Raw genomic sequence first — 27,581 nt, forward strand, 5'->3', positions numbered from 1 at the left:
TACATTGACCCCAGTGTTTCACTGGTACTTAATTTATCCACTCCGTAAGGATGAAAGGCAAAGTCAACCTTGGTGGAATTTAAACTCGGTGTATAGTGGACAGGCGAAATGCCGCTAAATATTACATCCAGTGTGCTAACAATTCTGCCAGCTTACTTCCTTCTTAATAATAATAATAATAATAATAATAATAAAAGCAGGCTTGAACAAAAAAGAAAAATTACAAAGGATACATACTTGAACAAAACCAGATAAGGTCCCTCCGCATGAAGATAGCAATGTGTAAAGAACCAAGAGATGCTGAATGGAAAAGAACATAAGAGGGGCCAAGAGTTTCTTGTAAAGTTATTTCCCATTGCCTCCTGAAAATAAAAAAAACAACAAATTTAACAAGCTTTCATTGGAGAATTTCACTCTTATTCACTATATATACATATATATATATATTAACATAATTAAGGGATCAGCAAGCATTTGGTAAAAATTATTAATTGTTGATTTATTAATAAATTAATAAATTGATAAATCTTTACCCTTTTAATTTATATATATATATATATATATATATATATATATATATATAAATGCCCCCACGTGGACTATTAACACCAGTAAGGAACAATTATGAACTCTTCATTTAATTTCATTTTTTAAATATGTATTTTTGGTAAGGTTCGTTTTTACAAGAACCGAAACATGTTAAAAATATCTCTGACAAAATTTTTAATTAAAATTCATTTATTATATATTGGCGTTTTCAAACTTCTCTTTTTATAAATATAAATATAAATATATATATATATATATATATCATCATCATCATCATCGTTTAACGTCCGCTTTCCATGCTAGCATGGGTTGGACGATTTGACTGAGGACTGGTGAAACCGGATGGCAACACCAGGCTCCAGTCTGATTTGGCAGAGTTTCTACAGCTGGATGCCCTTCCTAACGCCAATATATATAAATATATATACACACACACACACATACATATGTATATATTGAGTTATAAAACAGAGAGATCTAATGTATACAAATTAATTTATTAATTAATCAACATATTAACAAACAATTGTTTCATTTCTGAAATAAGATTAAAATTACAAAACATACATAAAAATATAATTTTGCATTTTAAATACCTTATAAAGAAAATCATCAGGATTATCAGGAGATAATGATAATTACATTCGGATACTTTTGGAATATAAACATGTTTATCTATTCTATATATTCCGAAAGTATCCGAATGTATACTATAAACACTGAAAATGTGCAGAGAACAGCTGCTGTCACATTCCAAGGAGAAAAACTAGAAGTAGTTGATTGCTTCTGTTACCAAGGGGACCAGGTCAGTAGCAGGGGTGGATGCTCTGATAGTGTAGGTATGGTCATGTGTTGTGAATGAATGAGGACAGCTGTGTGAAAAAGTGTCACACCCTAGCAGTTGAGGGAACCTGTGGAAGAGACAGACCCAGGAAAACCTTGGATGAGGTGGTGAAGCATGACCTTCAAACATTGGGCCTTACTGAGGCAATGACTAGTGACTGGGACCCTTGGAGATATGCTGCGCTTGAGAAGACCCGACAAGCCAAGTGAGACCATAGCTCACAGCCTATGCCAGTGGGTGTAACCAGCCCATTTATGAATACCCCTCATTCATTAGACAATAAACCTTGCTTGTGAAGACATCGGGGCAAGTGAAATCAAAACTGCTGACATGGCCAATGACAGTACCACTTGATTGACACTCATGCCAGTGGAACGCTAAAAGGGCATTTGGTGATGATGATATACATATATATAATAGTCTTCTATCAACCAAATCTACTCACAAGAATTTGGTCAGCCCAAGGCACTTGCCTAAGGTGCCATGCAGTGGTATTTGAACCCAGAACCATGTGGTTGCAAAGCGAGCTTCCTACCTGTTAATATTTTTATTTTATCGCAGAATAGAACAAATCCAAACTACATCAAAAAGATTTTTTTTTCTTTTGTATAACCAACTTACTTATTGAGAGCATTTTCTTGTGTTCCAATAACATATATATCTTGGACCAATTCACAGGATTCTGGTAAAATGAAATCTTCTAAATTACGGGTTGTAATATCCTGAAACAGAGTAATAGCTCGTTATTAATTAATACTGAAAGATAATTCTTATTGATGATAATGGTAGAAAAACGATATCCTCAAACAGCAATAGTTAAATATTGAATTCAAATTTTGGCACAAGGCTAGCAATTGTGGTGGTCAAGCTGGGGGGAGGGGGAGCTAGACCTTCGAACGTTGGGCCTCACAGAGACAAAGACAAAAGACCGAGACCTCAGGAGGTATGCTGTGACTGAGAAGACCCGGCAAATAAAGTGAGTCCACAGCTGTAACCTGCACCAGTCCTGGAATCGAAACCGCCATCTTACTAGTGCAATACCCTAACTACTAAACCATGTGCCTCCACCCCAACCACTATCACAAAAACCACCACCACCACCGCAACAGAGACTACTGTTGTCACCATCACAATCACCACCACCACCACCATCATCACCATTGCCATGACCAACACCACAACCACTGCTGAGCCCATTACATCCACCACCACCACCAACAACAACAACAACAACAACGACAAAAGCAACTCCACTGCTACATGTAGCAATGGAATTTCAAGACATCAAAGAAGTTTTACCGCAATTCTCAAACTTACTTTAGATTCCCCCATGTTCCACGAACCGATGAAAATCTTCACTTTACGATTAGGGAAGTAGCGCTGAAGTTCTTCATTACCAAGCAAAGAAGTTCCAGAGTTTATGTTTCCAAAGAGAAAACTCCTTCGAGAAAGAAAAATAAGGAAATTTTAATCAAAATTTAAATAATGAAAAATTTGACTGAGAACATACTTTCCCCCCCCCCCCCCAAAGTAATTGGCACATGAATGGCTGTGTAGAAAGAAGCTTGCTTCTTAACCACATGGTTCCTGGTTCAGTCCCACTGCATGGCACCTTGGGCAAGTGTCTTCTACTATAGCCTCAAGCCAACCAAAGCCCTGTGAGTGAATTTGGTAGACAGAAACCGAAAAAAGTTCATATATATATGTGCATGTGTGTGTCTGACACTATAGAGATTCAGCTGTTATTTCTAGCAGATCAAAGGACTGCACAGACTTGTGATTCTAAAACAGTTTGCTGCAGCTTTTAAAAAATATAATTTCATCATCATCATCCAGTGTTTTAAATCCAGGTTTTGTCCAGCACTTGACTGGTACTTTATTTATCAACCCCAACAGAATGAAAGGCAAAGCTGACCTCAGCAGAATTTGAACTCAGAACATAAAGACAGAAGAAATATCACTAAGCATGCTAATGATTCTGCCAGCTTACTTCCTTAATGATAATAATTCTTTCTACTGAAGGCACAAGACCTGAAATTTGGGGGGAAGTGGGGTAAGTCAATGACATCGACCCCAGTGCATAACTGGTACTTATTTTATCGACCCTGAAAAGCTGAAAGACAAAGTCGACCTCGGCGGAATTTGAACTTAGAATGTAAAGACAGACGAAATACCGCAAAGCATTTTGCCCGACATGCTAATTATTCTGCCAGCTTGCTACCTTAATAATAATAATAATAATAATAATAATAATAATAATAATAATAATAATAATACTCTTTTACTTGTTTCAGTCATTTGACTGCAGCCATGCTGAAGCAACGCCTTTAGTCGAGCAAATCGACCCCAGGACTTATTCTTTGGAAGCCTAGTACTTATTCTATCGGTCTCTTTTGCCGAATCGCTAAGTTACGGGGACGTAAACACACCAGCATCGGTTGTCAAGCAATGTTGGGGGGGGGGGGGGGACAGACACAGACACACAAACATTTACACACACATACATATATATACATACATATATATGACAGGCTTCTTTCAGTTTCCGTCTACCTAATCCACTCACAAGGCTTTGGTCGGCCTGAGGCTTCAGTAGAAGACACTTGCCCAAGGTGCCATACAGTGGGACTGAACCCGGAACCATGTGGTTGGTGAGCAAGCTACTTACCACACAGGCACTCCTGTTTGTTTTTATTTTTGTTTTAATTTTTAAACCCAAAAATACGAAAAGAAAATCATTTTTATTACCTTGATCTCGCTTTTTCAATTGTGATAGCTGGCAATGCTGAGGTCGACGAGAAAGTGGATAATACGCTCGGCGACACGTTAAACGTGGGCTCTGACTTGAAGGTGCCGCGTAGAGAACTGTTCCGAGTGTAAGGCGAAGCCATGATGGGACTAGAGAGAGGAGAGAGTCTCCGGAAATTAGTGTTTATCATTGAGCATGAAGGCGAGTCGTTGATTCTGCTGTTGGTGGACGAGAAATCTGAGCTGTCGTAGTCAAACTGCCAACTCGGTATGTGACGTAATTCCGGGGACAGAGTCAGCTTTTTAGGATAAGTCAGTTCAGATTGATTAATGAGCTCATCACTGTTTTCTTTGTTTGACAGGTATGGCAGTTTGATGTTCTCTCCTTTGTTTGGCGGTTGCTGTAAAATCTCTTTCTGTATTTGCTGCTGCTGTTGCTGCTGTTGTTGTTGTTGCTGTTCCTGCAGCTGTAGTTGTAGTTCTTGCTGTTGTCGTTGTACTTCCTCTTGTTGTTGTCGTTGTATTTTGTGTTCGTAAGGTAGGGAATTAGAATCGTTTTCTTGTTTGACAGAAGACAAAGACGGGCTCCTCCGGGGGGTAACAGGGGGTTTCGGTTGAAAGGGAGACGATCTTGCAGACTTCAACGACCTGCTGTCTTCAGTGGCAACTTTAAAATGCCTGAAAGGATGCGAATTTTTGTCGGATACATACCTCTCGGTCTGTTTTGGAAGTAGCGAATCACTGCTTGTCCTCGTCAGTGTATTACCCGTATTATTTGGCTGTGGTACAAAAGTAGAACTTTTAGAGGCCTTCGTGGCATGCATTGACTCAGCATTTGCTGTATCCATTGTCGATACTGAGTTCTGAAATTTCTGAGAAATGTCATCAGCAGAGGAGTCTTGGGCAAGGATTCCATTCCTAAACTGAACCTGTTCACGAATTTCTTCCTGAAACTGTTGCATGCAATTTACTTGCAACGGTTCAACTTCTATCATGCTTGATGAGTTTCTAACCGATGATATCGTACTGGGAAGCTGCTGAATCATCAGGTCGTCTCTCAGTGACTGAACTGAGACAGCATCACTACTGACCTCAGAGAGAGAGTCTCTTCGCTTCTTCTCAACTAATTTGCTCAGTGCTCCTTTCTTCTTGGGACGAGCACACTTTGGTGTAGATGTTGATACAGAAATATCTGTTTGTGACTGAGATTGTTTCAAGTTTTCCATGATTGTCATATTGACTTAACGTGTCGACATAGCAGTACATTGGTATTGTTGTCAGGATGGTTTTGGATTCTGAAATATACAGCAATACGATGAAGGAAAATTATACCTCATTAATTAATACACTAATTCATATATTTACTAAAATATTCATTACCTTATATTTCTTAATTGCACAGCCATGCCCACCTGGCTGTGTAACTCAGGCTTAGTTTATAAACCTAGGATGAATGTTAGATTCAATGCTTTGAGCCAGAGACAAAAGGATAAACCCTGCAGTGGAAACACCCCTTCCTCACCAGGTCCAAAGAAGGCCAAGATCATTTCATCTGCAGGGAAGGTGATGGCATCACATTCACATTTGAATGGTTGAGTTGGTGCTTCAGTACTCAGTCATAATGCTGTAGTAGCAGTGTGAGGCAGCTCTTGTTTGGAAAGGAGCCATGTTGTGTGTTTGTCAAGTTATGTTCTTCCAGGAACGTGATCAGCCTCTGCCTGACAATGCATTCCAATGACCTTGCTAACATGCGAGGTTACAGAGATAGGCCTGTAATTTTTAGCATCTGCCCTGCTTCCTTAGACACAAATACACATATACATGTACATATATATATGTACATATATATATATATATATATATATATATATATATATATATATATATATATATCTGCACACATGTACATAGACACATATACATACACATACACACAAATATATAGAGAGAAGGAGAGACAGAGAGACAAAAATACACACAAATATTGATGGTGAAGATATTCATGATGATGATGATGATGATAACAGCAATGGTGGTGGTGGTGATGGGGGATGACAGGGTGTGTAACTACTTCAGCTGAAAAAAATCCAGTTGGAGATGTAATAATCAGGCGAAGAAACAAAGATAAGAGTGTGGGAGTTGGGTGAGGGTGGGGGGTGGTTTGTGGGGACATTTACATCTGGTCCCCACCGGTGAAGTAAAAAAGGCCATTGCCTTGATGGCATGAGGGACCAATTAATTCACCTGCCGAGGTAGATAAAGACTCAAGAGACTCTCATAGAGAGAAGAGAAAATTTTTAAAAAATACAAGAAAAAAAGATGGAATTTTTACAGAGAGTAAATTACGTTCTGTTATCGGTTTCTGATGAAGAGTTTGTTGACCAAACGGTGACAACCCATTGGAGGAGGAAGCTGGGGAGGGGGGGGGGGTACTTAAAGAAGATTTTACATGCCTATATATATATATCTACATCTGCCCACATTTGCATGTATATATATGTATAGATGTAAGTATGTACATATACGTATGTATATACTCTTTTACTTGTTTCAATCATTTGACTGCGGCCATGCTGGAGCACCGCCTTTAGTCGAGCATATCGACCCCGGGACTTATTCTTTGTAAGCCTAGTACTTATTCTATCGGTCTCTTTTGCCGAACCGCTAAGTTACGTGGACATAAACACACCAGCATTGGTTGTCAAGCAATGCTAGGGGGACAAACACGGACACACAAACACATATATATATATATATATACATATATACGACGGGCTTCTTTCAGTTTCTGTCTACCAAATCCACTCACATGGCTTTGGTCGGCCCGAGGCTATAGTAGAAGACACTTGCCCAAGATGCCACGCAGTGGGACTGAACCCGGAACCATGTGGTTGGTAAGCAAGCTACTTACCACACAGCCACATTATTTATAATATTATATGATTGAATGCCACACATTAGATGCCCTCCTTGTTGCCACCCCTACCCCCACCCTCCACCTGTTTCCTGGGATATGAACTTAGAAATGTAGAGAGCCATAACAGCAGACTTTTGAAGAGAGAAAGGCTTATGGTATTGGAGGGGGGAAGATGGAGGAAAATATGAAAATTAAAGTTTTGGCCAAAAAAAAAAAAAAGCAACATATATATAAATGCAGGCTTGAATTTGTGGTAAGAACTTCCTTCCCAACCACATGGTTCCAGGTTCAGTCCCACTGCATGGAACGTTGGGCAAGTGTCTTCTACTATAGTCTCGGGCCAACCACAGCCTTATCAGTGGATTTGGTAGATGGAAATTGAAAGAAGCCCTTCATATACATATGTGACTGGCTTGTGCGGGTGGCACATAAAAGACACCATTTCGAGCGTGGCCGTTTTCGTGCGGGTGACACGTAAAAGCACCCACTACACTCTCTGAGTGGTTGGCGTTAGGAAGGGCATCCAGCTGTAGAAACTCTGCCAAATCAGACTGGAGCCTGGTGTTGCCATCCGGTTTCACCAGTCCTCAGTCAAATCGTCCAACCCATGCTAGCATGGAAAGCGGACGTTAAACGATGATGATGATATATGAAAAGAAGCAAAAAGGTAAAAAAAAAATGTAATTAAATACAATTTTAGGCATTAGAAAAACCAATTTGTGACTGAAGAGTGAAATGGATCCACTGAAATGATCCGAACCACCTCGCGTGTATAGCGGTGACTGTTGGGTTGTTAGGTTTCAAATAAAAGGACACAGCGGGGGAGCCGTTGCATGGTTTCCCAATTGGCTAGAAGTACCAGTCAAATGCAAACCAAGTCATTGAGAAAAAAATTGTGAAAAAATAAAAATTGAGAAAAATACCCACTTCAAATAATGGTTTCAAATTTTGGCACAAAGACAACAATTTCGACCCCAGTACTCAACTGGTTCTTCATTTATCGATCCCGAAAGAATGAAAGGCAAAGTCGACCTCAGCGGAATTTGAATTCAAAACGTAAAGACGGGACGAAATGCTGCCTAGCATTTTGCCCGGCGTGCTAACCGTTCTGCCAGCTCACCGCCTTACTCACTTCAAAAATTACGGAGTGGCCATGGATAGGACGCTACATATATTATAAGGCTGTCTGTTTGATTCAAGGCTGACATGAACAACAACAATAACATTCTGTGTGGAATAGCTGAGTGGCAAATGGAGAAAGTCTGAACTCGTTTCAGTCCTATTAAGCAAAGAATATCGGAATGTAGAATTTGGTTCCCAGGTATGTAGGAATATGGTATAGACCAGGAACAATAGAGGTGTATAATGATCTTTCTATTTCAAGTGATTGATTACCTACATGCTTTCTACAACAGCTGCTCTTTCAGGAATGAGCTCTGACTGTCCGGAGGTCATTTTCGTAATCATAATTGTCGTGGTCGTCATCTTCATCACCATTATCCTCATCATCTTCAACAATAATCAAGTATTCTCATAAATCATCTTCAATCTTCACCAGCCCTCAATCATCAACCATCACAATCAATCATCAAGCATAAATCATAAAGCAAAAATCATCAATCATCGGTCACCAATCATTAGTCATCAAGCATTAACCAACAAACCAATCATCAATCATCAACCAACACGATCAATTATAAAGCAAAAATCATCAAACGATCATCGGTCATCAATCATTAGTCGTCAATAATCAATCATCAACCAACACAATCAATCATCAATCATAAATCATGAATGTGTGCGTGTGTGTGTGTTTGTCCCCCTCTGCCAATTGACAACCAATGTTGGTGTTTACATCTCCGTGACGTAGCAGCTTAGCAAACGGACTCGATAGAACAAGTAGCAAGCTACAAAAAGAAAATAAAGGAACGGGGAACGATTCATTCAACAAAAATTTCTTCAAGGCGGTGCCCCAGCATGGCAGCAGTCTAATGACTGAAGCACGTAAATGATAAAAGATAGAAATTCTTTCGGAATCGCGATTGCTGTTGCACGAAACAGGAAAACTAAAAGAAAACGAAAGGAAAACACAGAATCTCTTTTCCCTTCGTCCATGAAGGATAACGATTCAGAAAGTTACGTTTATGTATTTGAGCTGCAAAATTACTGATGTACAACCGTCTGTTGAAGCAGATATTCTTATGCAAGGTTATAAGCAGTTTAAATATGCCTGTGGCTCGTTCGAACTCGTAAACAAGCCATTCACTGTTTCGTCATGGAGAAAATTTCTCGCTGTAGACAGTCATTCTTTCTTTTTTTATTTTTTTTTCCAAATAACTCCAGCTTTACAATTATTATTGTTGTTGTTAAAAAGGCGGTGAGCTGGTAGAGTCGTTAGCGCGCTGGACGAAATGCTTAGTAGTATTTCGTCTGATGTTACGTTCTGAGTTCAAATTCCACCGAGGTCGGCTTTGCCTTTCATCCTTTCGGGGTCGATTAAATAAGTACCAGTTACGCACTGGGGTCGATGTAATCGACTTAATCCCTGCCCCCAAAATTTGAGGCCTTGTGCTTCCAGATATTGTTCAGGCGGCGAGCAGGCGTAATCGTTAGCACGCCGAGCGAAATGCTTAGCGGTACCTCGTCTCCTGTGAAGTGATTGTGTGAGTCTAATGTTGAACTGTTTATTGAATTGTTGCCGTTGTTGATTCGTTGATTGTTGTTTTGTTTCCCATTGTGGGGAAATGGAGAAGAAGCCGGAGGCAGGCCCAGGTTATGCGGCCGCAACGGGCAAAGGAGTAGACACGCAAGAGTTGGGAGTCCGCGAGATAAAAGTGGAGCCTAGAAAGATGAAGGAGAGTGAGGCAGCCACGAGAAAGAAATAGCACCAATAGAGACCATAGAAGAATGTGTTAAGAATATAAAAAGATTCACAACATATATTACGAGAGGGTGAAGATATGCCACTGTGGAGGTGCGCTTCACAACGGAGGAGGAAGCAATAAAGCACTCCACAGAGGCAATAAGAACAGACAAATGGGTGCTCTTGCCTTCGTACTGCGGCAAACGTGTGGCCAAAGTGCGAGTGGGTAAGGTGCCATCGGAATTGAAAGAAGAATGGCTGATGAAAAAAATAATCAAGTTACATTCAATAGTAAGAGTAAAGGTGCCTTCATACGTCTACGCGGAGGATATGAAGGCAATATTGATCGAAGAGGAAAACTACAGAAAATTGAAAGAGATGTGTGGAGATAACGTTGACCCGCCAGGAGTGGAGGTGGCACTTAAAGAGTTCCCACCAGTGCTGGATTTAAGAGATATCGAACCACTAATGAAAAACCCAATTTTTCAGGAGAATATTCAAAGAGTTTTCGTCAACCACTACGAAAAGACAAGTATGAAATCAAAGGAAAAAAAAAGAACAATTGTAAATAGTACATATAATGGCTCAAATGGTACTGCATTTAAATATCATAAGCATTTTCGTGCAACACAAATGATTTTTAAAAGAATAAACAATAACGATTTCTTTCACTGGCACAAAGGCAGAAATTTGCAGGATACAAAGAAACAGTCATATGGGATTTGAACTCAAAACGTAAAGACTAAGGTGACTATTTTTCAAATGGCATAGTATGGTCGGTGTGAGAGGCTGCACGTGGCCAGTTTGAATGTCAAAACAGGTAGAATATTTGGGCTAAGTATGGCCGGTTTAAATGTTATAGGGTAAAGATACAACAAGCAGGGATATAAAATTCCATTACATGTAGTTTCATACCTTAGTGTTCTGAGTTCAAATCTGAACACAATCACCTCTGCTTTTTCTACGGCAGGAGTAGAGGTTGATGGTAGCGGTGTGGGCTCTAAGCCATTGGGGGTGATCTTTCGATACCAGTACGAAATATCGGCCTTTTTCAAAGATCGCCGAAGACGCTTTTTACGGAAAAGACCGATATTTCGTACTGGTATCGAAAGATCACCCCTTTTGGATATATTTACATTCACTTATTTTAACGAACCCATCAAGGGAAATAATATTAATAAGTTAAACCGTGTCATCTGTTTTACTTTAGAAATGAAAAACATTTCGTTTCTAAAGTGAAACAGATGTTTTTGACGTTTTCAAACGAATCTGTCCATCAGAATCTTCGGGAACCATTCGTTCTTTAGGCAAAAAATTTCACGTTCAAATCGAGGAGTATGACAGGAAAAATTTACCGATACCCAGAACCAAAAGACCGAAAGAATAAATCAATAACAATAGCCTTGTGGTGGTGGGACACAAACTCGACAGTCCCCTCCTTCCAACATGCACATACACACCCCGTTGACATGGAAGTTAAATGAAGAGACACCGGGATACTATATACTCTCCGAAGCCCTAAGTACAGCGTCGCAGGTGAGTTCCACGGATGGAACCCACCCCACAGGGACAAAAGGAAGAAAAGAAGGCTAAAAAAAAACTTCTGACCGGTGTGACACGAGTACGAAGTGAGAAAATCCGGATGGGGTTGAGAGAAATAGGAGTGAAAGGCCCAACAGAGAAGAATGGATGGAGACTGTCGATAGCTTATGTCCCAGTAACGGGGCCAACATCCTGAATGACTGAGTGTTGAATTAATAATAACAATAAAAGTAATAATAGTAACAATAATAAACAAATATAGATATAGGAGAGTATTGTAGTTCGCTTGAAGCATTGTGTATTGTTTGTAAAGAATAAAAAGTTTAGAAAGCAGAGACTCCAGCTAAGAAGATCTGAAGAAGGAATTGTAATTCCGAAATATCATCGGACTATAGATAACCAAATTACAACAGGTATATATAGTCCATTTTTTGTTCTATAGTGCATTGTTGTACCATTCTAAACTTTTTATTCTTTATAAATATAGATAGAACAATAATTATAATAAATAAATATATCAACCAATAATAAATATAGATATGTATATGTATATATATACAAATACCTTTTAACTCTGTTTTTTTTCTTTAAAAAACATTAAACGTGGTCTCTGTAGCTGCAGTTGAGGTTATCAAAGTGATAATGTCTTCAATAGTAAAAGTAATAATTTGAAAACATACATACAACATATATTTATATATGCATGCGTATGTACAGATATATATATATGTATATATATAAAAAAATAAATATATATATACAAAAGTATGAAATATATATGTGTGTGTGTGTATATATGTATGTATATACACAAAGAAAAAAATCGAGTCACTAAGTTGACTGACAACTGAACTTTACCGTTGCTCCTCACGCCTTGACCAAAACATTGCATAAACATCCGTTTCCAACAACGCTTTGTGACATCGCCATGTTTTAAAATCTGACATGCGCAACCGTTACTTCCGCTTTTACTACCTCCTCTACTCCCGCTGTAACTGCACACAACTATCCACCACCAACAACAAGTATTACTATTACTACTACTACTACTACTACTGCTACTGCAGATGCTGCGGCTGACTCCGTCGCCACCACCATCACCACCGGTACCACTACTGCCTCTGACGCCGCCGTCACCACCGCCACCAGTATCACCACCATTACTACTACTACTACTACTACTGCCGCCACCACCATCACCACCATCATCACTATCACCACCATTACTACTACTACTACTACTACTTCTACTACTACTACTGCTGCCGCTGCTGACTCCACCGCCACCATCTCTACTACTACTACTACTACTACTACTATTATTACTACTACCACTGATATTACTACTGCTACTGCTGACTCCGCTGCAACCACCATCATCAACAGTACGGCTACTACCTCTGACGCCACCACCACCACAACCACCACCACCACCACTACTACTGGCTTTTCATTAATTTCCACGAAGACTTCAGTCATTTTGGTTTATACCTTTCTTTCTTTCTTTCTTTCTTTATTCGGTTCATTCATTGATTTGTTGTTTTGCTTCTCTCATATAAATAAACACAGTTGTTGTCATGGCAGCAGCTTTGTTGTTGGTGTTGATAACAACAACAACAACGTGGTTTTTTTGTTTACGTTATTGTCTAAGTACAAAGTCAGCATGGATCGAAAGTTTTTTCCAACCGTGACTGCCCGGTTTTTTTTTTCTCTTTTCTTTTTCTTCCATTTTTTTATTTATAAATATATATATATTTCGGACTTCCCATTAGAAAAGTCTCCCTTTTGTACCCGCCTCCCCATAAAATTTTCCAAAAAAAAAAAAGAAAAATATATTATTACACATTGTGGAAAATTGATTTCTTACCATGTTTTATAATAATTATAATGATGAGAAAAGCCATAAAAATGAATTTCTATTAAAAATGAAGGCTTTCTCATTATTATCATTATTATTATTATTATATGAAATAGTAGGGAATCAATTTTCTACCATGTATAATATCTTTTGTTAAACAACGACGCGAGCTGGCAGACACGTTAGCACGCCGAGCAGAATGCTTAGCGTTATTTCGTCTGCCGTTACGTTCTGAGTTCAAATTCCGCCGAGGTCGACTTTGTCTTTCATCCTTTCGGGGTCGATAAATTAAGTACCAGTTACGCACTGGGGATCGATGTAATCGACTTAATCCCTTTGTCTGTCCTTGTTTGTCCCCTCTATGTTTAACCCCTTGTGAGCAATAAAGAAATAGGTATTTCGTCCGTCTTTACGTTCTGAGTTCAAATTCCACTGAGGTCGGACTTTGCCTTTCAGGCTCGATAAATTAAGTACCAGTTGCGTACTGGAGTTGATCTAATCGACTTCCCCCCCTCCCCCAAAATTTCGGGCCTTATGCCTAGAGTAGAAAAGAACACTTCTTGGTACAAAAGGAAGTCTTTCCTTACAGGAAATATTATCCAATGTTCTTTTGCTTTTTTTAAGTGGGTAGAGAATGAGTTGAGAGGGGTTTAGTTGTTATTTCTAGCAGCTTAAGTAATCGCGTCTTCTAATTCCCCTTGTTCAAACATGTCTTTTCAGTTGATAACGTTATGTGTTGCGTTTGTCGTTTAATAAGATTTTTCGGACAATTAACCCCTGTCCTTAAACATGATTTTAGAAAAAGTAATAACATCTACATTTCGATCGGCTCCAAGTGTTCTCATTTCCTTCCTTCTTTCTTTCTTTCTTTTTTTTTTTTTTTTTGCTAATTTGTGGTCTGAGCCGTTTTGATCGGACGGACCTCTGATCCAACGGCTTTATGAGTGCAAATCTTGCTCCGGCCAGCTTTGCTTTCAGTCCTTTTCGTGGTTCTTACTTTCGACCTTTTTTCTTATTTTCTGTCAATTGACTGCGGCCATGCCGGAGCACCGCCTTGATGCGTTTCAGTCGAACAAATCGACCCCCGTACACTCGTTAAAGTCTGATTCTTATTCTATCGGTCTCTTTTGCCGAACCGCTAGGTTACGGAGGTGTAAACAAATCAACACAAGTTGTCAAGCGATGATAGTAGGGAGGCACACACACACTCTCTCTCTCTCTCTCTATCTATCTATCTCTCTCTATCTATCTATCTCTCTCTATCTATCTATCTCTCACGCATACACGCACACACACACACACTGGCTCGGGAGTGAAATTTGCTTAATAGGTGTAGACCCAGGTCCAAAAGTTTTTTTGTGTTTTGAGAATGAGTTAAGGCTCCAGAAAAATATAAATTTCAAATTTTGGCACAAGGCCAGCAATCTCAAGGGAAGAGGTAAGTCGATTATGTCAACCCCAGTCTTTCACTGGTACTTAATTTATTGACCCTGAAAGGATGAAAGGCAAAGTCGACCTCAGCGGAATCTGAACTCAGAACGTAAAGACAGACGAAATATTGCTAAGCATTTCGCCCGGCGTGTTAACCTTTCTGCCAGCTCGTCAGCTTTTCCAGAAAAATATTGATTAATCAATTGTAGTTGGTTTTCATATGGGACAACACACAGCTTAAGCATCATAACAATTAATCAAGAATAATCTAATCAAGTGCAACAACAGCATTTAGGGCAATTTTGAACTTAATTTTCACAATCATTACAATATCCGCGCCACCTTGTTTTTCAGTCAATGTTTATTTATAGAAGTCACAGCTTCACAATGGATGCTGTCATGTACAACTTTTATGAAAATTCGTCACAAAACAGCAAGAACAACAACAATAACAACCTCATTGCAAAAATTTCATTATCAACAGTGAGTCTTTTTGTTTCTTTGATTGTTTTACAGGTCTCTCACTTACTGAGCAATGATTGCATGCATTCAATTTGATTTGATTAACAAAGTGTACACACAAAAAAAAAATACATCGTTTGTTTCAACCTGTAATTCTTCTATTTCCAGTACGTCTATTTCCACCTAATGAATAAATGATGTCTGAATTGTGCCTTCAACCAACTTTATCGATTCTCTGAATTTTATTCTAGACAGAGCACACACGTGTATTGTCATTAACATATAAATAAAATCTCTTTGTCAAAAGCAACAAACTAGATTGCTCATCATAATACTATAGCAGGTAGTCCGTTCTATGGACTCTAAATGCTTATGTTCAGTTCTCATGAAAGCATTTTCGTCATAAGGAAGCTGTCTGGCATGTTGCATAATCCAGATATGTCCAAAGTAATTTTATCTTTACATAGGCTTTGTAAATAAGTCTAGGACTGTCGAGCCACCTATGAAAGGATGCAACATAGCGAATATCGGATTCAATCAAAGAAAATAGCACGAAAGGATTGTCACATAAAAACAAACAAACAAACAAAAAAAACTAAGATTAGGATCTTTTACTCGTTTCAGTTATTAGACTGTGGCCATACTGGGGCATCGCCTTGAAAAATTTTTAGTCGAATGAATTGACCCCAGTATTGTGGGGTTTTTTTTCTTTTTTTAAGCCAGCTACTTATTCTATCGATTTCTTATGGGATGTAAACATACCAACACCGGTTGTCAAGCAGTGGTAGGTGACAGATTCACACACACACAAAGACATGCACACACGTAAATGCATATGTGATGGGCTTATATATGTAAATATATATATTCACAATCATGAAGTATTGAGTTCAATTCCCGGACTGGGCTGTCTGTTGTGGTCTTAAGCAAGACACTTTATTTAACACTGCTCCAACTCTCTCAGCTGTAGAAATGAATTGTGATGTCACTGGTGCCAAGCTGTATCAACCCCTTCGCGTAATGAATGTGAAAACACACACACACACACACACACACACACACACACACTCATATACAAAATGTGACGTCGTCGTCGTGATATAAAATGTCCTTTACTATAGTTGACTATAGAAACATTATTTGAGATAAAATGTTATATTGTTTTAGTCCAAATGAAAATAAAAATTACATGGTGACACTTGCAGGGTCTAATACTATTACCTCATAAAATTTGATTTAATTTGGAGTTGTTTGAGAATGCATAGGGGACAGACAGACAGAGAGACAGACACAAAATTTTATATATTCTTTTATTCTTTTACCTGTTTCAGTCACTTGACTGCGGCCATGCTGGAGCACTGCCTTTAGTCGAACAGATCGACCCCAGGACTTATTCTTTGTAAGCCTAGTACTTATTCTATTGGTCTATTTTGCCGAACTACTAAGTTACGGGGACATAAACACATTAAGATTGGTTGTCAAGCGATGGTGGGGGGACAAACACAGACACACAAATACACACACACGACAGGCTTCTTTCAGTTTCCGTCCACCAAATCCACCCACAAGGCTTTGGTCGGCCCTAGGCTATAGCAGAAGACACTTTCCCACGGTGCCACGCAGTGGGACTGAACCCATAACCATGTGGTTGGGAAGCAAGCTTCTTACCACACAGCCACTCCTGTGCCTATATAGAGTTGTATTAGAGTAGTAATAGTTAGAAAGTTGTTTGTTATGGCTGATCAGAGTCGCCTATACAGTGAAGCGCTTTATAGGCGCAAAACTAATGGTCACTTTCTGACTGACCACAACAAACAACCTCCTAAATATATTTATTTATCAGGCACCTTGGCAAGTGTCTACTTCTATAGCCTCGGGCCGAACAAAGCCGTGTTAGTTGACATGGTAAATGGAAACTGAAAGAAGCCTGTCGTACATCATCATCATCATCATCGTCATCATCATCGTCGTCGTTTAACAGCTGTTTTCCAAGCTGGCATGCACTGGACGGTTTGATACATGGTTACCCAGTCAGAGGGAGAGAGCAAGAGATAGATAGATAAATAGATAGTGAGAGAGAGAGGGGGGAGAGTGGAAGAGAGTGAGAGTATGAGAGTTCAAGAGCGAGTGGGAAAGAGACGATGGCAAAGTACCAGGGCATACTTTACATTGTAGTGGGCACCTTTACAACATAAAATATTCTTTATATTCTGCTGTTGTTTTATTACCATTTATTTACGAGTATTATAAATTTTACATGTAAAACATTTGGTGGGGGAACGAATTACGATTTATAACATTGCTACTATGGCAAATTATTGTTCTGCCTTGTGAGTTTTCGCTTTGTTAGCGATCTGCGGAAATAAATTAACACCTATATCCAGACATTACTGTATGATAAGTCTTCCTAGATGCGAATGGGATTATATAACCGAAGAGAATAAAGTTCAATCGATAGCTGAGACGTTCCCGAAAGGGGGAAGTATAAAGTTAACACTGGAAATGGCATTCTGGCATTCGTTAATTGAAACGAAATATCTGGGTCTTTTGTAAATGCTTGTAACTTCTTTATTATTAATTGCTAGGGTAAAAAATGAATAAAATTTTCGTCGTCAGCAAGCAAAACTACATCAAAGCTACATTTTTTAAAAATAAAATAATGTGGTGAAAATTTGAAATATTTCGAGTGGTTAAAAGAAATTTAACAAGATTCGAACATTTTATATTTAATCTCTTTGACTTCGGTGAAATGGGTACATAATCAACTTTTTCGTTTCAATTAATGATTTGTAATATTATTTAATTGTACGGTCATCCGGTAATTAGAATGCGTCCTGTTTACTTTTTCATTTTTTTTCCTCTTTTTTTAATGTGAGATGGGCTGGAGATTCAGTTGCTATTTCTAGCAGGTCTTCTCGTATGCCTGCTTTAAGTATCACACCACACACACACACACAGAGAAGCCTGTAATGGTCTTGCTAGATATAGCAGTCAAATTTTCATCAATTAATCTCAGCCGACTTTAATAGGGTACATACACGATGTATAAATAAAGGCCGGGATGGTCATGGCAAGAATGCTTTGATCGTAATTATGTATAATCAACGATAATGACTTACGCACGCACACATTGTGTATACGACAAACACACACACATACGCACAGACACGCACCAACACATACACATAAACACACACACATACACATAAACACACACACACACACACACGTGCATGAACACGCGCGGCACAATGGTAGCACACATACGCTTAGGTCTACACAAACACACAACAGAATCACACACGGATACAAACACATACGAACACACTCTACAAAGACAACACACACACACACACACACACGCACGCACTCACGCGTATTCACAAGCATATACAGATACATATACGAACACAAAAAACACTCACACACCTACGTTCAAGTGCATGCGGATACACACTCTAACGACAAACACATTCGAACTCATACACGATCATAGTGACACACACACATACATACATTAAAAACCCATCTCAGAACCCCTTTCTTTTTTTTTTAATAAATAAAAACCCGTGAACCATTTCCAAATTCCCAGCTGGGGCCGTTTCACTGAGGTCGCTAAAGTCACCACGTCCCTTCTTTCACTAATCCCAGAGAGCGGAGAACCCCTCCACCTCATCGTCTACATAAAACACATACGCACGCAAGGACCCGACTGACATACGAACATACATGCGCGCACAGACACACTGACGAGCGCACACACATACGAATACAAAGAAAAGTATTCAGTGACGCCTGCTGCACGGAAACTTGACAGCTATTTACATAGTTGATGTAGTATAAAGCAAAAAGTTATTAATATTCAATGTTACATCCTATGTTAATGAGAATAAATCATTATCTATTAATTCTTGTCGCACACACACACACACACACAACACGCACACTTACAAGTAAGGGAGACAAGCGCGTCAAATTTTAATGATATATTATTTCAAATTGAATTAACTCCCTTGGGATCACCACAACCATGTGGTAGGTTGCTCGATCTGCTAGAAAAAGCAGCCAAATCTGTGATGTTAGGTGTGCCATTCAGAAAGTCCCAAAGGCTGCGATTGACGTAGATGTTCTCTTTCTTTGGTTCGGTTTAGTTTTTATGTTGTTAACTCCCCTCAAAAACAAATAAATCCAAGCTGAATTTGAATATAGAAACATTGAATCCTTCAGCCTTATATTGTAAAATAAACACCTAATCTTCATATGGGGGACAAATACAGACACACACGCACATATATATATATACATATATACGATGACACACAATTATAGAAACTAAGAAAACACAGTCTCACACACACGGATATAAACACATACATGTATGCGTGTGTGTGTGTGTGTTTGAACGCACCGACACAATGACCAATTGACAATCTTCGTTATCAATAGTTTCCATATACCAGAAAGCAGACGGGGAAGTGAACGAAAGAAAGAACGGGTGACAGAGACAGATAAAAGAAAAAAAAAATAGAGAAAACAGAAGTCACATGGAATGGCACGGATGTGACGGAATATGAACAATAATTGCTTAATAATAATAAAATTATCTCGAAATCGACAGCAATCTGGTGTAAACAAATGGTACATTACGCCCATAATCTAAGATAGGCATTGTACTACAGTAAGATTAACAGACAGACCGAGATAGACGAAAAACCTAAATTATCTACCAACGAACGATAACAAAACATCGGGTAAAAATTATTGTCCGATTTTAATATAAAACGAGAACCACAAGTTAAAAGCAAACTTAGTCGGTTCTTAACTTTTAAGACATGATGTTGTCACTGAAGATAGAAAGTACCTTGCGTCATTTGGCTTTATTCTTCATTTGCCTGCAAGTCTGTGAAGTAACTTGCACCGTTTCTTCGGTTGGGTGCATGGATCTCAATAACAAACCGGTCGACTGGTAAGTAAAATATAAAATATATATATATATATATATATGCTTCGGATGAATGGTTGATGAGATTGAGTTGTGGTCACGTTATGCTTATTTACCGGTTAAAAGGTACAGGACACACGTACTATCGAGAAGAAGTGATAATTACATTACATGTACCATTACGATTTTTATTTTGATATGATCACATCTGTCCGACGAACGGTAAATGGTAACAAAGTGGAACAGTTTGTGAAGACTTTTTTTTTTCGGCTTTAATAAAAAAGTGTGGCTAAATTACGATATAGTTCATCTCTGCTTGATGAACTTTGAGACATAGTGGAACACAATACTTGATATAACAACAAATTTAAACACACACACACACATTAGGTGCAAGAATGACTGTGTGGTTGAGAAGTTTGCTTGTGATTCCCCACTTCCTATTCATCATTCATTTAATTATTTAGTCATTTACTATTGTATTAGAATGAGTTTAAGGATGGTGACCTCTTAAAAAAAAAAAAAAAAAAAGGTGCAGTGTGGTCATCTCTGAAAGTTTTTTTTGCTTTATTTCTCTCTTCCCTTCTTTCTTTTCCCTTTTTTTCCTTTTTTCTCCTCTTTGAGTTATATTTAGAATACAAAATGTAATGTATTGAGCTTTCTTTCAAACATACAATTTTGGAGAGTTTTTGGATGAAATGTATATAAGGCTTTCTCAACCGTATCCCACATATAGTAATCCATAAGATTACAAAGGGGAGAGTTAAGAGGCCAGAAATTAGGACCAGTGAAATTGTTGAAATTCTCCAGGAACCACTTATTCTTTCCAGATGGATAGCAAGGAGTCAAATCCTGCTTCCACACATATGGCACTCCAGCAGCAACCCTCTTCAGTACAAGGGTGTATGTAATCGTTAACAAATACTTCGTTAATAGAATAAGACTTCTTGGTCATAGTAGTACACAAGACCAAGGAATAAACTTCTGTTTTCTTATTATTTCATCTTCCTTGTATCACACACACACACACACACACACATAGTGTGCTTATCCTTGTTATCTATTGATAGCCAGTGAGCAGCATAAAATAAAAATAAAAAATAAAACAACAGATGTACTTTAAAAAATCTAGATATAAAACATGAGAAGGAAGAAAAAAAATGATTAGAAAAGAAAAGTTTATTTCTCATTTATTTGTATTACTGCAACCAAGAAATCTTATTCTGTTAGTGATGAATTTATTGCAGATTACACACTAATTACATTTTTACAGAGTACATCTTCAAAGCACATTCACTGTCTTTGGCTACCTGATGTCATCAACAGATTTACTGCAGGAATTCCTTCATGTCTGTTGAATATATAACAAATGAAAGAAAGGGAAAATGAAATTCACAAGATTCTTGATTAATCACAACAGTCGTTTCAACCCATTTCACATTGGTTCCTTGCCAGTGAGATTCTGGACAATTGAAAGAAGCCCATCGTATATATATATATATATATATATATATATATATATATATATATATATATATATATATGGCTGAGTGGTTAGGAAGCTTGCTTCCCAGCTACATGGTTTCGGGTTCAGTCCCACCACGTGGCACCTTGGGCAAGTGTCTTCTGCTATAGCCCCGGGTTGACCGAAGCCTTGTGATTGAATTTGGTAGGCGGAAGTTACTGCCGTGTGTGTATATGTCTGTGTATGTGCTTGTGCCTCTCTCCCACAGAGTGAGAGAGGGGATATATATATATATATATATATATATATATATATATATATATATATATATATATATATATACATGTTTATGTATCTGTGTTTGTCTCCCCAACATCGCTTGACAACAGATGCTGGTGTGTTTATGTCCCTGTCACTTAGTGGTTCGGCAAGAGAGACTGACAGAATAAGTACTAGGCTTACAAAGATATAAATCCTGGGATCGATTTGCTCGATTAAAGGCGGTGCTCCAGCATGGCCGCAGTCAAATGACTGAAACAAGTAAAAGAATAAAAGAATATTGAGGTTTAATAAGTTGCAAAAAGTTATTTTATAGTTTACAGTTAGCAAGTGGGTTTGCTATGTTTGCAAATAAAAACCCATTATACAGACATGTATGAAATTTTTTCAGGTTTATTGCATACAAACTTCCTCATCACACATCTGTCGTTGGAACTGAGTTCTATTACATGGATGCCAATGCGAAGTCTTGGAAATATTCACCACACAACATCGATTCCAAAAAACAACCAATTTATTACACGTTACGACCAATATATGAAAATTCAACGAAAGGGGTGAGTTATATTTATGGTTTTGGTGTATGTCATAAGTTTTTGCATAGAATGTATGAGGTTGTTGTTGTGGTTGTTGTTGTTAACCCTGGTCAGTTCTGACCCTGTTGACCTTTGTGTGGCAAGCTACTTGCCACACAGCCACTCCTGCGCCTACATATATACATATATATCATCATCATCATCATCATCGTTTAACGTCCGCTTTCCATGCTAGCATGGGTTGACGATTTGATTGAGGACTGGTGAAACCGGATGGCAACACCAGGCTCCAATCTAATTTGTATATATATATATATATATATATATATATATATATAAAATGGATGTTAAGAGATGATGATGATATATATACATACACACAGCAGGCGTCCACGTAGTTTTCATCCACCAAGTCCATTTGAATGGACTTGGTCAGCTCAGGGCTAGAGTAGAAGACAATTGCCTAAAGTGTTGTGCTGGGGGATTGAACCCTAGACCACATGATTGGGAAAAAAACTTCTTAACCACACAACTACACCTGGGTATATGTTCATGAGATAATATTATAAAAATATATATATACCTCCCTACTTTGATAAGGAATTCTTCAGATGCCAATCGATGGTTTTGACGAGATATACCGAGATATACAGAGGCACTGATTTGTGGTTTCAGGTATTTATCTGTTGTTTCCATTTTCACTTTCTATTGCAGAGTTTCATGTATGTGATGTACAATGATGAGAAACCGGACACACATTCGGCCACTGAATCATACGGACATACGAAAGGTAGATGTTATCCTTTATGTAGCTTATTGCAAGTGTTGTAAGCGCGGTTGTTGTTGTTGTTAGAGCTTGTGAGTTCATGTTTAATTACTCTTTGTAATACCTTGGGTATCATACAGACAAGAAAATAGTATTTCAAAATGCAATGCAGGCGTGAAAATAGCAGCAAGTATGGGTATTTTACTGTATATGTATATCATCATCATCATCATCATCATCATCATCGTCGTCGTTTAACATCCGCTTTCCATGCTAGCATGGGTTGGAAGATTTGACTGAGGACTGGTGAAACCAGATGGCTACACCAGGCTCCAATCTGATTTGGCAGAGTTTCTACAGCTGGATGCCCTTCCTAACGCCAACCACTCAGAGAGTGTAGTGGGTGCGTTTACATTTGTATATACATGTATATATATATATATATATATATATATATATATATGTGTGTGTGTATGTGTGTGTGTATATATATGTATTTATATATGTATATATATATATATATATATACATATATATGTACACATACATTTGAGTGTCAAGCTAATACACCTGCTAGTTCTTTATACACCTGTCTTCATCTTTTGTTTTTCTGTAAATTTCAAATACATGCATATATATACCTAGGTCACTAGCATAATGGAATAGGAGCTTTATTTGCATATTCAAAATATTACAATAAACAAATTTAAACGATATGTATGTATGTATGTATATAAATATATACACACACAAACATACATCCATAATAATTAATTTTATTTTTTTTACTCTTATTTCAAGGTGTGATAGCATTTGACAAGCAGTCTGGATTCTGGTTAATTCACAGTACACCAAAATTCCCAGATTATAGACACTCTGGCTATCAATGGCCAGATAATGGTCACTACTTTGGTCAGACTTTCCTATGTGTAACATACCCTTATAAAGAAATGAATAAAATTGGTAAATATACAAATTTTTGTTTATTTTGTTGTCCCTGGGAAGAGTTATTCTCTTTTAGTGCCTTATTATTTGGGATTCATGGAGGGTCAAAGTTGATACCAAAAACAGGACAGTGGGGACATACAAGAAAGCCGAATGAAAGCAAACATGGAAGGTCGTTAGACCAGACGAAGTTAAAATAGCGAATGCTGGAAAAATATTTTCTTTGACAAGAGAAAAGATAGAAGAGAGAGATAGACAGGATACGTGCAGTCTTTACAATTGTCCTGAAGGAAAAAAATATTATCACATGAGGAAAAGAAAGATGGACGATGGTCACGTGTGAGCAACGAGAGAGAGAGTAAAGGAGAAAGTGGGAAAGCGAGAGAGACAGATAGAAAATGGTGAAGGGGAGAAAAAAACAGGAATTAGAGAAAGGATGAGAGAGAAAATGATAGGGGAAGAGAACAGTATATATACATATATATAGTACACACACAAACATCATACATGTGTCTGTCTGTCTATAATTAAAGAAAAAATTTTCTTTCATATTTCTAGGAAAACAGCTGAAGTATAACTATCCCCAGATATACGACAAAAGCTTCCCACAAACAATGGTAATGGATAACCCTGATATGGCTGCAGTGGTCTTGCACCGTTCCAAAGTCTCTTATCCACCTTGGAATCATACTCAAGTTCTGACTTCTAAAGCTGGCAAAAAGTTCGTCAGTTTCGCTAAATTTTCAAAGTTTGATTTAGGTAAGTAAAAGACACACTTATATATTTATTTTTTTTTGTATCTATATATTTATTTATTTATGCATTTATTTACAATAGGCGCAGGTATTGGTGTAGGCACAGGAATTGGTGTAGGCACAGGCTTCCTAATTGCTTGGTTTCTAATGCCAACCATTTTACAGAGTGTGTTGGGTGCTCTCACGTGGCACTGCATCGGTGCCAATTTGCATGGCACCAGTATTTGCCACAACTATGATTTTGCTTGGCTCGATGGGTCTTGGCATTGATGATACTAATGATGATGTTGACTCTGTGATTGTTGTCAATATTCCATTTTGTTTTTTCAATGTTTCCATCTTCTTTACAGACCTTTACTCATCTTGGTTGGCGCCAGCACTCGGTAGTAGTTTGCTGGTTGAGTCATGGCAAAATGGACGGGGCAAACTATCTTCATTCTGTCATGGAAAATATCAGGTAGGAAAGCTTATTGATTCATTTTTCTTATTGATTCAAAGCTGTAGACAGGAGTTATGACATCATTGGTGCCAAGCTGTATCAGCCTTTGCCTTTCCTTTGGATAACATTGTTAGTGTGAAGAGGGGAGGCTGTTATGTATGGGCAACTGCTGGTCTTCCATAAACAACCTTGCCCAGACTTGTACCTCAGAGGGGAACTTTCTAGGCCTTTACCCTTTTTATATCCACATTTATATATTCACACATGTTCACGCTTACTTTCTTTGAAGTATCAAACATAAATGCTTTGTAGTTTAATCGCTAAAACATCACACTTCAATTTATTTTGTATTTTTAGGTGTTTAATGTCCGATCTATTGGGATCCACACATCATCGTTTGCACAAACACGGGACCATTCAAAATGGGCCATCACTGTAAAAGGGGCTTCTAAATACATCGTTTGTATTGGAGACATCAACAGACAGGTAATGACAATTAATAATCAACTGGAATTACCGTATTTTAATGTGCTTAAGGAATCCTTTTTTTTGTCAAAAATTAGGTTAAAAAACATGGGAGTTTCTTATACATGGATAGTATTATAATCCCTTACAAAACCTTTTTTCCAAATTCTAAGCCCCAAATATTAGAGGATTCCTTATACACGTTAAGATACGGTAATTATTTCAGTGGGTCATATTTTGATAATATCAGTTTACTTCAGCGGGTCTTAACTATTTTTTGCCTATGGATCCCTTTGGTTCTCCTTTTATTTGAGTGGACACCTAATAGCCATTTGATGTTTAAAAAAATTCTGTTATATCTTTATTCTTTTATTCTTTTACTTGTTTCAGTCATTTGATAGCGGCCATGCTGGAGCACCGCCTTAAAAGGCTTTTTAGTCAAAGAAATCAACCCCAGGATTTATTCTTTGTAAGCCTAGCGCTTATCCTATCGGTTTCTTTTGCCAAGCCACTAAGTTACGGGGATATAAACACACCAATATCAGTTGTCAAGTGATGGGGGTGGGGACAAACACAGACACACACAAACATAGATATTTACATATATATATATATATATATATATATATATATATATATATAAATAAATATATAGTTTTAGGGAAAAGAACCAAGGTTCATGAACTCATCAATGAAAATCCACTGTCATATATTTATATTTTATACTGTGAAACTTAATTTAATTTTAATTTTTAATAAATTGAATTTACCTGTAAATTTGGATTTTTATCCCTAATATTATTATTATTATTATATATATATATATATATACGACAGGCTTCTTTTAGTTTCCGTCCACTAAATCCATTCACAAGGCTTTAGTCGGCCTGAGGCTATATAGTAGAAGACACTTAACTAAGGTGCCGTGCAGTGGGACTGAACCTGGAACCAGGTGGTTGGGAAGCACACTTTTTGCCTAGTTTTCCTATGAAATTCAAATGTACAGGATGTACTGAGTGAACTAATTGCTTTCGATGTGCATGTCATGAGGATGGGGGTGGGGGTAGGGGAGGAGAGAGAGATGGAGACATGCTGCTAATTATATCTATAAATATAATTATTCAATTACGTAATTTTGCAGGAACATCAAGAGGAACGAGCTGGCGGCACCGTTTGTTTCAAAGACTCAAGTGTTTGGAGAAGTTTCTACAATGTTGTCAAATCATACGAAAAATGCCCCAAATTAAGTGTGTCCAGCTAAAACCAACTATAGACGGAAGATGAAAAAAGACAGGAAGGATATATGTGTGTATATATATATATATATATATATATATATATATATATATATATATATATATATAAAACATAAAAATATATATACATATATATACAGTTACGTGTAAATATATAGATGTATGCAAATATAAATATATATACATATATATATATATATATATATATATATATATAAAAACAAAAGTAAATGAGTATATGCATATATACATACAGGTATGTGCATACCGACATCCACCTGTATGTATAGGTGCATATCTGGGTACAGGACATTGCAAACAAACGTAGACGAGAACACACGAGCCACATAGAGAACATTCTACTTCATCAGCTACCCACGTTTTAACACCGGTGTTTCGACGAGCTTCGGGCAGGACGCATCGTTAAAACGGCTCGTCCCATGGATCGCAGATTAAATTTGTATACGCAAATTAAATCTAGCCATGGAGGAATGTAGTGGCGGACAAAAAACAAGACAG

General features: G+C 37.8%; 2 protein-coding genes across 4 annotated transcripts in view; one reads left to right on the plus strand and one right to left on the minus strand.

The window, feature by feature from the left end:
- Window positions 1-27,581, minus strand: part of LOC106880773 (uncharacterized) — a 55,062-nt gene that overhangs the window by 23,797 nt on the left and 3,684 nt on the right. The window contains exons 1-5 of one of the 2 annotated variants that reach the window (XM_052975740.2): window positions 12,029-12,403; window positions 4,142-5,436; window positions 2,711-2,834; window positions 2,015-2,115; window positions 238-362 (exon numbers count right to left, since the gene is read on the minus strand). In XM_052975740.2, coding sequence (XP_052831700.1) covers window positions 238-362; window positions 2,015-2,115; window positions 2,711-2,834; window positions 4,142-5,376 — 1,585 coding nt within the window. In that variant the 5' untranslated portion in view covers window positions 5,377-5,436; window positions 12,029-12,403. Of the gene's footprint in view, window positions 1-237; window positions 363-2,014; window positions 2,116-2,710; window positions 2,835-4,141; window positions 5,437-12,028; window positions 12,404-27,581 lie in introns of those variants that run through there. The other variant, XM_089339548.1, reaches the window with a different exon arrangement.
- On the plus strand, window positions 15,051-27,150 carry LOC106880775 (plancitoxin-1). 2 transcript variants are annotated; one of them, XM_052975827.2, is made up of 8 exons: window positions 15,051-15,235; window positions 22,292-22,457; window positions 23,151-23,226; window positions 24,004-24,165; window positions 24,706-24,906; window positions 25,253-25,359; window positions 25,699-25,827; window positions 26,948-27,150. In XM_052975827.2, exons 1-8 carry the CDS (start codon window positions 15,144-15,146, stop codon window positions 27,065-27,067), a joined length of 1,053 nt encoding a protein of 350 aa, XP_052831787.1. In that variant the 5' UTR covers window positions 15,051-15,143; the 3' UTR covers window positions 27,068-27,150. The 2 variants fall into 2 exon arrangements, with proteins under 2 accessions (XP_052831787.1, XP_014786356.1); XM_014930870.3 differs by lacking the exon at window positions 15,051-15,235 and adding an exon at window positions 19,668-20,180.

Source organism: Octopus bimaculoides, chromosome 22 (genome assembly GCF_046866305.1).
Source record: "Octopus bimaculoides isolate indiv1 chromosome 22, ASM4686630v1, whole genome shotgun sequence".
Taxonomy (NCBI): Eukaryota; Metazoa; Mollusca; class Cephalopoda; order Octopoda; family Octopodidae; genus Octopus; species Octopus bimaculoides.